This window comes from Artemia franciscana, chromosome 16 (assembly GCF_032884065.1).
Source record: "Artemia franciscana chromosome 16, ASM3288406v1, whole genome shotgun sequence".
NCBI lineage: Eukaryota > Metazoa > Arthropoda > Branchiopoda > Anostraca > Artemiidae > Artemia > Artemia franciscana.
Window position 1 is genome coordinate 37,660,058 of NC_088878.1, and position 13,969 is coordinate 37,674,026.

At 34.8% G+C, this 13,969-nt stretch overlaps 1 protein-coding gene across 3 annotated transcripts in view; it reads left to right on the top strand.

The window, feature by feature from the left end:
- The window catches only part of LOC136037415 (uncharacterized), a 70,665-nt gene that overhangs the window by 1,392 nt on the left and 55,304 nt on the right, over positions 1–13,969 (top strand). For all 3 annotated transcript variants that reach the window (XM_065720175.1, XM_065720176.1, XM_065720177.1), the window contains exon 2: positions 2,425–2,772. In XM_065720175.1, coding sequence (XP_065576247.1) covers positions 2,425–2,772 — 348 coding nt within the window. The remainder of the gene's footprint in view (positions 1–2,424; positions 2,773–13,969) is intronic.

The window sequence follows — 13,969 nt, forward strand, 5'->3', positions numbered from 1 at the left end:
TTAAAATTCGTATTCATAATCTTCAGTAACTTATCTCTAACCTCACAACTGCGGTATTTAAAAAAAGAAACTCATTTACAAAACAATCAGTACCTGGGGCCTTATTATTTTTTTAAATCCTTTTAGTAGTGTCTACTACTACTACTAACAACTCACTGGAGCACCAAGCCGCCTGAGGCCAATGCAGCTACACTAGCTCCTTCTCCATCACAATGTATAGAGCCTCCATCTTCACATCCTCCTAAGTTCTTATAGCCCCTAAATATCCCTTTATGACCCAATGGAGCGTTGCGGCAATAGTGATCCACGAGTTACAGTTGCAGAGCAGCACATGCAACTAGATTTAGGTCAAAATCTGTATCCAAATTATTTTTATTTTTACCTGAATTAAAACTGTATATTTGTGTTTAGCCGAGTGGTTAGCACGCTTGACTTGAAATCCTGTGTCCGTGAGGACAGGGGTTCGAGTTTTGGTGTCGTTGGTTATTTAATTTGAAACGGGGGTATGTGGCGTGACTCTGTAAGCTCAGTCAGGGTAGACCCAGCTCTTAATGGGTACCTAAAGATATCTGGGGAAGGTAAAAAGGAAGCTCTGTGAAAGCACAGGATGGCTGGCCCCAACGCACTATTGGACTTCCTGGCTGAAGGGCCATGAAACAGAGTTCAGTACCACCGGTAGGTACTGTTAAGTCTACTGCCGTATTCCTTACCTTTTTTTTTTACTTTACTAGTTACTGCAGTTAATGAACATCCGTGGAACTGTTCATTGCTTAAAATTTTGTTTCTTAATAAACGGTTTCATTTTCGGATATGGAAGAGTGGTTGTCTCCTTGCTTAGTTTTCATGGAGTTAAACTTCTAAAATATAATTTAAATCAAAATCGAAAATAATAAAAAAAATCGGGACTTCTCTTTCGAAATCGGGATTTCCCTAACATTTGTGAGCGATACGGAAATTTTCCATAGGTTGTCGAAGAGATAATATTAAGTTAAATCAGTGTCGAAAGTTATTTGATTTCTAAAAAGTAAAGCTTGGAATCTAAGCTTGGAATCTAGGGTATTTTACTTCGACAAATGTACGAAATTTGCAGAATCAAAACTTCAAAATAGAAAAAGGTATGAAAGAATTTTATTTCTTGACGACCAATGTAAGTTCCAGTACTTAGAAGATGAAGATCTAGCTACTGCGTGGGAATTTTTTTTTACCTTGTCTAGAAAAATAATTGACTCTAGGATGCTAAGGAAATTGATGCTTGATGACAAATTTACTAACTATTTCTTTGTGTGCAACTCATTTGGGTATAGAAGAACAAATGTCTTCTTGCATACTTTTCACGGCATAAAACATTTAAAGTACAATATATATCAAAATCGGATATTTTAGAAAACAAATTGGCTTCGTATATCGAAGCCAAGAGAGGTACGGAAATTTTGTTAAGCTTTTCGAGGACACCATATTAAGTTCTATCAGTGTTCAATGTTGCTTGATTTCAAAAAAGTTTAGCTTCGAAGTTAGGACCTTTTAGTTAGAAAAGTGTAAGCGATTCGTAAAATAAACCTTCAAATAGAAAGTCGCAAAACTTATTTTATTTATGGAAAGTCAGTGTAAGTTTCAGTTCTTGGAAGATCAATATCTGTTTATCGACGCCAGAAAAACTTTTTAACCTTGTCTATTAAGAAAATTTCAATGTTATCAAAATATTTGATCAGTCATAACAACTTTGAATTTTTTTGTGAACGAAGCAATTTTGTATGCATGAAAGTCCATGTCCTTTTGCGTTTTTATATTAGTCGATTAAAAAGGACTTCCAATAAAAAAAAGAAGAAAAATCAGAACTTGGCGTTAAAGGTCGACTATTTATCTCGGACTATTTTCAAGAAATATAGAAGATATGGAATTTGTTTTCCGGCTTTAGAGAGACAATTGAATAGTTTGCGGGGCTAAAACATAATTTTTTCGAAAAGGTTTACTTTCCCAGTAAAGATAGTTTGGTTTTGGCGCAACATGGGGAACAAAAGGAAAAACTCCGTTTTCTATTTTTTCTATTTTTCAATTTTTATATATTTTTTAGGTTCTAGTTTTTTATAGAATATTAGTTGAAATTAAAAAACTTTACTGGAATTTTTCTGCCCCTTTCCAAGGCTTCCATACCCAGGAAAAAATCTAAGTTTGTTGATCTTATTGCTTTGGAGCTACAGACCGCTGATCAGAAGAAAATGAAAGCTGTGAAAGCGGTTTTGTTGCTCCACAACACCAAATTAAAGGAAGTTCCACATCCTTGGTCTTAATCCGTCCAGTCCCGTGCTTCTAGATACGCTACAATATTGAGTCTCGCATTAAAGAAAATAAACTTAGTCAATGTATCTTGAGTTTTCATCTTTAGTCAAACAGTCTCTTAGCTAGTGTTTATTCTGCTTTCTTTAGGGAACAAATGGCTGTGGCGAACTTGGCCTTGGAAAAAGCAGCGAACAGGAAGAAACTCCTTGCGTAGTTGACTTTGAAGGCGCAGAAGGAGTTTGCTTTGCTTCAGCTGGAGGTTCTCATACAGCTCTTTTGGTATCCCAATGTGTCTACACTTGCGGGAATAATGACAAAGGTCAGCTTGGGCGAAGAACAGAAGGAAAAATAGACTCAACACTTAAGAGAGTGGAATTACAGGGACGCTTTCAACAAGTAGCTGCAGGTTGGGAGTTCACCTTAGCTAAAACTGATGCTGGTGAGGTGTGGTGCTGGGGATCAAACCAGTTCGGTCAGTTAGGATCTGCTGACAAGGTAAAAATGTGTCATTCTATTGTTTATAAACCATACCTTTTATGCTGAAGTGGTGCTAATTATTCGTGCATGCTCCTGTAATGCCTAAAGCCCATATCTGATATGGTCATAATTTCAAGGTTATTGAAAAAAAACGTCATTTTCAACTGAAAGATCAATAGACCAATTGAGGTCAGAAAGTCAAAATATAGTCGGTCACTTATTTATTTATTTATTATTACGAATAGCGGTAAGCATCAATGCTTGTCGTAAAAACACAAAAACACAAAATCATAATACTAATCTAAAGTAAATTGGCAACGACAAAGCTAAACAGCAAAAACTTCTAAATAACACAAAACTACACAACAAAAGCGTCTAAATAAAAAGGCGTATTTACTAATACACTCTTAAAAATTCGAACACTCTCTGCCTCGACAACCTCCAAGGGCAAACCATTCCATGGTCCGGCAACTCTACTAACGAAAGATAGTTGACCAATTTTTTCAGTGGTTTTGGAGGATATAAATTATAATCATGCTGACGAGGAGAGTGATAATGGCTAAATCTAAAAAAACAAATTTGGATCAACATCGTCCACTCCTTTGATTATACGAAACACATTTACAAGGTCATTACGACGTCTACGAAACTTCAACGACGGTAATTGAAGCCTAGAAAGTCTCTGTGGATAGGAAAGGCGCTGAAGGTATGGGACCAATCTAGTGGCCCTTCTCTGAACCTTTTCTATCCTATGCTAATCCATTAGACTTAATGGAAACCAAACAGAAGTATTATACTCAAGAGAGGGCGAACCGTTGATTTGTATAGTAGTAAGAAATTATGAAGGTTAAACGTACTAAAGCTTCTCCTTATAGACGATAAACGACAATTTGCATTCTTACAATTTCCAAAACATGCTTATCAAATTTTAATTGGGTATCAAAGTAAACGCCAAGGTCACGCACTATTTCGTTAGAAGGGATTCGTATGCCAGACAGCTGGTAAGTATGCACAGGTGGGAGTTTACGAGCAACAACACACTTAGAAGGGCTTATGAACATGAAATTAGATTTGCACCAATAAGTTAGAGAGTCAACATCCTCCTGTAAAAGTTGCACATCGTTTTGGTCTTTTACTGGTAGATAAAGTTTCACATCATCCGCGAACATCTTGACAGTAGAATACTGAACAGAGGAAGGCAGATCATTAATAAATAAACAAAATAAAATTGGACCCAGGCAGCTACCCTGGGGGACTCCGCTTAACACATCAATTGAGGATGACATAGCTTCACCAACAACAACCTGCTGAGTTCGTCCATTTAGATAATCAGCAATAAATGCAATTATTTTTTTTTACCCAATTTATAAGCTGCACATTTTTTAAGAAGGATGAGTATTGAGACTTTGTCAAATGCCTTCGAGAAGTCGATGTAAATGCAGTCAAAGGGTATAGCTAAATCGGCAAAACGTTGAAAATCCAAAATAACCTCAAGAAGCTGAGTATTATAAGACCTTTTTTTTTCGAAAACCATGCTGAGCAGGATTCCAAAGATGACTTGCGTCAAAATACTTAAGAACGCGTGAAACAATCAACTTTTCCATCACTCGGTAAAAATAGACGTAATTAAAATCGGCCGATAGTTTTTCAAATCCGACTTTGAGCCACTTTTTTGAAGTGGCTTTACCAAGGCCTTCTTCCCCCCTGACGGACACAGTCCATGCGCCAAAGATAAGTTAAATGTATAAGTAAGTGGTTCTGCAATTTCATGAGCAATTTGTCTTATCATTATATTCGGGAAACCATCTATATTTGGCGCGTTAGACGTATCCAATTTTATAAGAATAGTATAAACTTCAGGCAATGATAAATCTGAATCATCAAATGGAACAAGAATGTCCGACGACGCAATCGACTCTACTTGAGATGCAAAATTAGCTTCATTTGAATGAATTGGTGGTGTTTTAACAAAAATTGAAGAAAAAATTTGATTAAAAATAAGAGCCTTCTCAGAATCACTATCAATCTTTTGGTGTGTATCCTGATGTGTGAACGTAGATGTAGATGGTGCAAGGTTAGGCTTATTCCTATTTACATATTTCCAAAATATTTTTAGGTGATGCGGTGCCTGAGTGAATAATACGCGACTCAAGCTCTTCACGATTAGCCCTAAGAAGCCGAGTGACCTTGTTTCTCGCTAGCGAGTACGCATGCCATTCACCTGGATCCTCTTGCAACTGAGTATCCAAATGCCCTTGTCTGACTACTTTACTATGTCGTGACTCAATATACGACCGTCAAAGGCTATTTTTCTCACGTATTGCTTGGAGTATGTGTCTCGGAAGTTTAGGATTATTTCTACGACCGGAAAAATGCTTTACCAAAGGAACAAATTCATCCCTACATTCCCTCAACACTTTTTTCTTACAAAATTAAACGCGGTGTCCGGAGAAACATGATTATTTTTTAGTTCATACATGATATTAATAGACAAAATAAATTGTCGCATTGATTCATAATCGGCCTTAGCATAATCATGCCGATAAAACTCAAAACCTTTCTGTTGAGCATCAATATTCATGTAAATATCTAACAAAACGCGATCACTTTTACCAAAAGGTGGACGGAAATTTATACTCAAAATATCATCGATTGACTTGGTAATAACCATATCTAAAATCGATGGAACAGCATCATTCCTGGATCGAGTTGGCCTATCAATATGTTGGTATAAGTACAGATCATCCAATCTATCTAAAAATTGCTACTCATGCGATGAAGTGGACAAACTCGTACTATGCACACTCCAATCTATCAAAGGTAAATTGAAGTCACCTAGAGTAAGGAACTTTGAACTACGACCAACAAGACGAGAAATACACGCTAGAATATTGGCATTATTAACTGGACTCGATAAATTCACAGTAGGACTACGATAAAAAGCTGCAATACACATGTAAGCACTATGATAAGGCAATTTAACATCAACCAAAAGACACTCCGACACTGAGTCTACTAATGAATCAACAACCACAGAAAACTTAATAGAACCATGAATATAAATACAAATCCCTCTTTTAACTGAATTATTAGATACTAAATTATATTGTGGTAGCGGCTGAAAATAAATAGACGGGTCACTGAAATGTTTTGGTAAAACTTCGGTAACAACAACTAAATGTGGTTTACGTTACTTTATTAGCTCACTAAATTCTTCCCATTTAGATTACAGGCAGTCTGCATTTGTATATGTCACCAAAATTTATCACTCAGACACTTCAACTTTTTTAGGGAGTCACCCTTCCATGCTCGCATAGCTATTTGGGGTTTCAAGAAAAGAGTTATTATTCACGAGGGTTAGTCTGTTTTTGCTACGTTTTATTTTCCAGTTAGTTTCGCTAGGATCCAATTTCGATTTCAGCTCCTGTTTCGGGGCATCGTACTTCTTTTTTTACAACAGTTCAATAGTAGTACGATCATGAAAGGCTTTGAACAAGGGATATGTAGCTTTGATACTAGCTGTCTGGGACATCTTAAAGAAACAAGCTGCATCTTGTTCTACCGGTGTCTTAAACATCAACTTAATAGGCCAGATCCTACCAGGCGTATGTTTACCAAGTCTAACTGAGTAGCCACATTTCGCAGGGAAAAGTACAAGTAGCTTGTCGTTGAAAAATTTGCAATCGGTCTCGTTTTGTTGTCTACGAGATGACCAAGTAGCGCCTTCAGCTAAACAAAACACGATCAGGTTTTTTTTGTTTTTTCACAAAATCAGACACATAAAATGAACTTAAGTTCGAGCTACTGACACTGATTTTCTCGTCCTTTTTCACAAATTTTTCAGTTAGGCTTTTTTCCAAGCTCTGACACTTCACTCCTATTAGGTTTTCGGTTGAGTTCGGTTAGGTTTTCGGTTTTCATTAGGACGTCGGAAAGTGTGCACTTATTTTTCAGGTCATTGTCGATTTCAGCTACTTTCCGTTGCATAGGCTCTAATAAAGCGAAAAACTTATCCTCCATCGCCTTAAGTGACGTTTGAATTTCACCCCTCAAAATATCTTTAATTTCTGCAGATGTTAGTCCTTGGTTGATCGAGTTTTTCTGTTGTTTACATACGGGGCAGAACCAAAGTGACCCGAGCCTCCGACTCATTTTTATGAATAAGTTGTATTCCGGCTCTGTAATTTCCTAGCATACGATGCATACCCAGGATTTGCATGAGTCGCTAAACAATGCAAAATTGTCATCTTGCAATTTGGAGTCACAACCTTTACACTCATCAACACCTTTTTTAGGCGAATGTCTTGGTCTTTTTTGGGCAACTGAGTTAGACGATCCATTATTTTCTCCATAACTCTACTGTTCTAATAGGCTAATTAAAAAAAGATAAAAAAAGTCCTTAAATAACAAGATTAACCTTAAAAATGCGAGTTAGGGTAATACACCACTCTATAGGGTCACTTATTAGCAAAGCAGGTAAGCAGATTTATACTTATTTTCTCTGATTTGAGATCAGATTTGATATGCTTATTTTCCTGCCTTTGAGATCAGCTTAGCCAAATGTTTTTGGAAACTATCTTATAAGTATGAACATGTGAACTTGGTCACGTTCTGTGGTGAAGGATGGTAGAAAAATCATCCCTGTTTGACAACCGCATCAAACAAAAAGCAGGTTGCCCTTAATGGGGTGTCTGATTTCTTGAAGAGAAACTTAAGGGAAATGAGACCTTCTTGGGAGTGTATAAGGACTGGGGTTTTGAATAGATTGGGATGGAGGAGGAGCGTGCGTAGCTGTGCTGGCCTTAGGTGGCTTGGTGCTGCAGCAATCTGTTAGTAGTAGTAGCATGAACATGTCAAATGCAACCTTTAGCCTTGGTAGTGATGGAATAAACCTGAATATATGCTTATAGTCCTGAAAACTGACTAGTTGTTTTATTTACTTCATATTTATTTTGCCTTCTTTTAAAAAAGTTTCTTATCAGACAACCTATGCTTCCCTGACTTCCCTAGTCGGCCTGCATGATGAAGTTAGTGATAATTAACCAGGAAAAAAACAAGGGAGGCATATTCTTTACTAAGTAAACATTGCTGTGTAATTCTGGTAGTATAAAATCATTAAAAAAGAAGCTCAATGCTTGAAACCCATTGCTTCTTTGTTCAGGTATAGAGGCAGAGGCGTAATTTTGTCCAAATCTAGGGGAGAGGGGCAAAGTTGGAATCTATTTTTTCAAATCAGGTGAAAATGATGGTGAAAACTGAAAAATGAGCCATATAGCACCCATGCCACATTATTGTCATGTATATAGAAAAAATTAAGCATGACTACAGGATCAATAATATAATTTGTTTATATATTTTTATATTTTATTATATAATACAAATAATTTAATATTATAAATTCTTATAATCTTAATATATTTTTATTATATTTTGTGTGTCTGCATAATATAGAATTTTTAACAATACATTTTTATGATTGATTGTATTTGACATTTCCAGACTTCTGAAATACTTGGCAAAAACTGTATGGTGACTTGTATTCAAAGAGAGGATCAGCAGGACAATATAGTCTAAATGACATTTGAGTCCTTCAGATCTACATTATCTTGCTGATATTTCCTTTGAGAACAGCTTAGGAGACAGTTTTGCCAATTATCTCTGAATGATGAAAATGTATAATATGACCTTTACACATTAAACCCACGATATATTACTGATTAAATAAAAAACAAGTTTTTTTCAACTGAAAGTAAGGAGCAACATTTAAACTTAAAATGAACAGGAATTATTCTGAATATGAAAGGGCCTGTCCCCTCATCAACGTTCCTCTCTTTACACTAAAGTTTGCATCTTTATCACATCTCTACTTTATAAAACAATAAAACACTTTAGCGTAAAGAGTGGGATGTTGAAGAGGGGACAGCCCCTTTCAAATACAGAATAATTTTTGTTCATTTTAATGTTGCTCCCTACTTTCAGTTAAAATAAATTGTTTTTTAAATTTAATTTCTGAAGATTTTTGTGTGAATGCAGGTTTTGAAATTTATCTCACAGTACTTGGATAATTAAAGTGAAATTTGCATTTTCATTTTACTCTTTTTAAACTTGTAATAACCTTATAATAGCTAAAGTTTAATTTTTATTTCAGTTGTTTAAGTATGATTCCTGAATCACAAACTACTACTACTACTAATAACTCACCGCAACAGTGAGCTGCCCGAGGATAGCAAAGTCTTGAACGCTCCTCCTCCAACACAAAAATCACAAAGGCTATTTAATTTCAATAATAACCTCTTTTAAAAGTTAAAAAAAAATTAGCTCTTTTGCAATTACTAAAAATACTTTAGCGTAAACAGCAAGGTATTGATGAGGGGACAAACCCTCTCATATACGTAATAATTTCTGTTCGTTTTAAGTTTTAATAGTTGAAAAATCTTTTTTTTTAATTTTAATTTCTGATCTTTATAAAATTAAATAAAAAAAACTAGTTTTTTAACTGAAAGTAAGGAGCGACATTAAAACTTAAAACGAACAGAAATTACTCCGTATATGAAATGGGTTGTCCCCTCCGCAGTCCCTCGCTCTTTACGCTAAAGTTTGACTCTTTGCCACAATTCTACTTTTTAAAACAACTAAAAACTTTAGCGTAAAGAGCGTGGGACTGCGGAGGGGACAACCCATTTCATATACGGAGTAATTTCTGTTCGTTTTAAGTTTTAATGTCGCTCCTTACTTTCAGTTAAAAAAACTAGTTTTTTTATTTAATTTCTGAACGTTTTTGAATTAATGCATGTTTGATTTTGGCTCTCCGCACATAAATTATTGAAATGAAATTAGTATATTAATTTTTTTTTGGCTAAATGGCTTTCTCTTAGTTTTGATCAGACGATTTTGAGAAATAAGGGGCGGGGAAGGAGGCCTAGCTGCCCTCCAATTTTTCGGTTACTTAAAAAGGCTACTAGAACTTTTAATATTCAACGAACGTTTTTATTAGTAAAAAATATACGTAACTTAAGAATTAACTTACGTAACAAACTTTTATATTTTTATATTTTTATTATGTGTACGAGGGGGTTTGTACCCTCGTTAATACCTCGCTCTTTACACTGAATCGTAAGTTTTGTTCCAATTCTTTAAGAATGACCCCTGAATCAAATAGGCCGTAGAATAAATAGTTGAAATCACTAAAAATATTTTAGCATAAAGAGCGAGGTATTTATCTCCTCCTAAATACCTCGCTCTTTATGCTAAAGTATTTTTAGAACCCTTCATATGCGTAATAATCTCTGTTTGTTTTAAATTTCAATGCTATTCCTTACATTCATTTGAAAAAACGATTCCATGTTTATTTTTTCATTGTTTTTTTTTTATAGTAATGCTAGAAAATCCTGAGCCCTTTTCATTGAATTTTTTTCCCCCATGGCATATTTCTCCAAGGAAAGATCCTCCCACATAGCCCCCTCCCTCAACCCTACCCCCAAAACCAAAAAAATCCCCTTGAAAACGTCTGTACACTTCCCAATAACCATTATTATATGTAAACACTGGTTGAAGTTTGTAACTTGCAACCCCTCCCCCAGGGACTGTGGGGGAGTAAGTCATCCCCAAAAACATAGTTATTAAGATTTTCGACTATGCCAAACAAAATGGCTATCTCAAAATTTTGATCCGTTGACTTTGGGAAACAAATGAGCGTGGGAGGGGGCCTAGATGCCCTCCAATTTTTTTGGTCACTTAAAAAGGGCACTAGAACTTTTCATTTCCGTTAGAATGAGCCCTCTTGCGACATTCTAGGACCACTTGGTCGATACGATGACCCCTGGGAAAAAAAACAAAAAAAAAACAAAAAAACAAACAAATAAACACGCATCCGTGATTTGTCTTCAGGCAAAAAATGCAAAATTCCACATTTTTGTAGATAGGAGTTTGAAACTTCTACAGTAGGGTTCTCTGATACGCTGAATCTGATGGTGTCATTTTCGTTAAGATCCTACGACTTTTAGGGGGTGTTTCCCCCTATTTTCCTAAATAAGGCAAATTTTCTCAGGCTCGTAACTTTTGATGGCTAAGACTAAACTTGATGAAACTTATATATTTAAAATCAGCATTAAAATGCGATTCTTTTGATGTAGCTATTTATATCAAAATTCAATTTGTTAGAGTTTTGGTTACTATTGAGCCGGATCGCTCCTTACTACAGTTCGTTACCACGAACTGTTTGATAATGCTGGGATATCCAGCGCCCCCTTCCTAGAAATTATCTTCACCTATGAAAAATCCTCCATGGAAAAATCTTCTCATGTAACCCAATTCTCCCCCTCTCATAAAAAATCCCCCCTGAAAACGTCTGTATACTTGTCAATAACCAATACTATATATAAACAATGGGCAAAGTTCATAACTTGCAGCCCGTCCCCTGGGGACTTTGGGTGATTAAGTCATCCTCAAAGACGTAGTTATTAGATATTTTGAGTATGTTGAACAAAAATTGCCTAGTTCCCCTCCATTTTTTTTTGGTCACTTAAAAAGGGCACTAGAGCTTTTAATTTCTGCTCGAATGAGAACTCTCGCAAAATTCGAGGACCACTGGGTCGATACAATCACCTCTGGGGAAAAGAACAACCAAAAAACAAGTAAACATGCATCCATGGTCTATCTTGTGGCAAAAAATACAAATCTCCACATTCGTGCAGATAGGATCTTGAAACTTCTACAGTAGGGTTCTCTGATACGCCTAATCGGAAGATGTGATTTTCATTAAGATTCTATGACTTTTATGGGACGTTTCCGTCTTTTTTTTTCAAAAGTAAGACAAATTGGAAATCAGAATAAAAATCCGATTCTTTTGATGTATCTATTGGTACAAAAATTCTGTTTGTTAGAGTTTCGGCTACTATTGAGCCCGGTCACTCCTTACTTATAGTTCGTTACCACGAGATGTTTGATAAATCACGCTGTGAGTATCAATATAAGTTCTGACCTCTCTTGCGCCCGGGGCACAATCTTGATTAGCTCCCCCCCGTGTCTCCTAAAAAATATTCAGACCAAGTTTTAACAAAAGTTTCATCTATTAACAAAATAATTTTAATTTATTGCTTAGTCAATAATGCATTTTCTGATTATTTTTTAATTGATTATTTAAATCATTTAATTGACATTAATTATTTTAATTATTAGCATTTAATTATCATACATTATTATAGTTATTAAAGCTATTTGATTGTTATTAGTATAATATTTTTTTTATTTATTTCATTGATTAATTAATGATTTATTAATTATTTTATTTATTAACTGTGCCCTCTGGTTTATTTTAATTGAAAAAAATTTCAAAGACTACAATACGATTATAACCGTTAGATTATTTATTTAAAATTTCGCATCCCTAAATATCTGAGACCGTAACAAATCCCCCCTCTAAACTGCCTCTAGTGAGCATAGACGTAAAAATATAAACGTTTGGGAAAGTCATGACATATTTTAAGTCAATTTTATGTGTCAAGACTGCCCCCTGATCCAAGTTTTTTAGTGTTAATCATCATTAGAGGTTTGTGGATGAGCGGTATCAATGATATGAAAGATTGTGAGTCATTCGAGTTTTTCCTTGATCTTAACATCACACTGATCTCCCAAGCCGCTCCGAAGATAGCGCGGATATGCTATTTTGATGATCCACAGCAGATGATGTCCAAATGTGTTCAAGACACAATTATCATTAATGATTATTTATTATTTGTTTCTTTTTACCTTCAATTAACAAGTAATAAATATTCATTCGTTTAAATTACAACCTTCGAATTACACCTCAAAACCTCCAGGTGCGTTCCAAGATTCAACTATCATTAATGATTATTTATTATTTGCTTTCTTACCTTCAATAAACACATAATAAATAACTATTCCTTCAAATTACAACCTTCAAATCACTCCTTAAATCATATAGGGTTGCTCCAATACTCAGCTATCATTAATGGCTGTTCATAATTGTTTTTTTTATCTACAATAAAGAAATAGTTAATAATGATTCCTTTAAATCACACATTAAATCCTCCAGTTGTGTTCCAAGACTCAACTATTTTTAACTATTATTTATTATCCATTTTTTACCTTCAACCTAAAATGGTAGATAATAAACAAATTGCATAAAATAACGTACCGAAAGGGCTAAAATTGTTGTTCCTTTGCATTTACAGTAATACAAATAGCTTATAAGTTTAAAATCAATGCTAATAATGTCCAGTCACTTATCAATAAAAAAGCCAAAAATTCTATGGATGGACTTTTGATTTTATTTTACTTTATTTAACATAATAAACAAAAATATAAACCATTACAGTTATAAATGACTGCGTTAGGAAAAGAAAAATCATTTTTGCTAAGTCGTAGCGATTACCTACATAAACATTCCTTGAAGCATCCTACACTAATAAATTAGTTTAAACAACAAACAAAACAATCACCTTCTCCCAAACGCCCATAGCGTAATAACCACCATCCAAATACAACTCCATACGTACCCATCCCTTAAACTAACTCCTGTCCCTAGCCCTATAGCCCAATCACATCCCCCCCAGAAAGAACTAATTAATTCTGCAACAAATGCTCTTTTACTCTATTTTTAAACTGTGGTATGTATTTTTCTTTGAATTTAGCGTCGCCATTGTACTATAAAAACAGAAATTGTAATAAGAATAAATTGGTTGAAAAAGATTGTATCAACACTACTCTGCTAATACTTCTAAGCCTTTTGCAAGATTCAGCGTAAAAATAGAAATTATGGTATTCCTACTTTTTTTTCTAATTTACAAAATTTTTGCTTAAATCTTCACTCTGATTAGTCTGTCAAACATTGGCTCTCAAAGTTGAACATGGCTCAACTCAAAAAATACGAACAGGGTACATTGGCGCTGCAGTCACGATTAATTTTGGTTTTATTCACAATTGTTTCTATAATGTTGCTCTCTAATCAATACACTAAAAGGACTGGCTAAAGGTGTTGTTCAATTTGCATTTACAGTAATACAAGTTGCTTATAAGCTTAAAACCAAGACTAATAATTCCCAGGACACATCATAGTCGCATTTCTCGATAAAAAAGCCAAAACTCTATGAATAGCATGTATTTTTCTTTGAATTTTGTGACACAGTAGTACTATACACACTATTACTATATACACACTGTATACATATATATAATATATATACTATACTATATA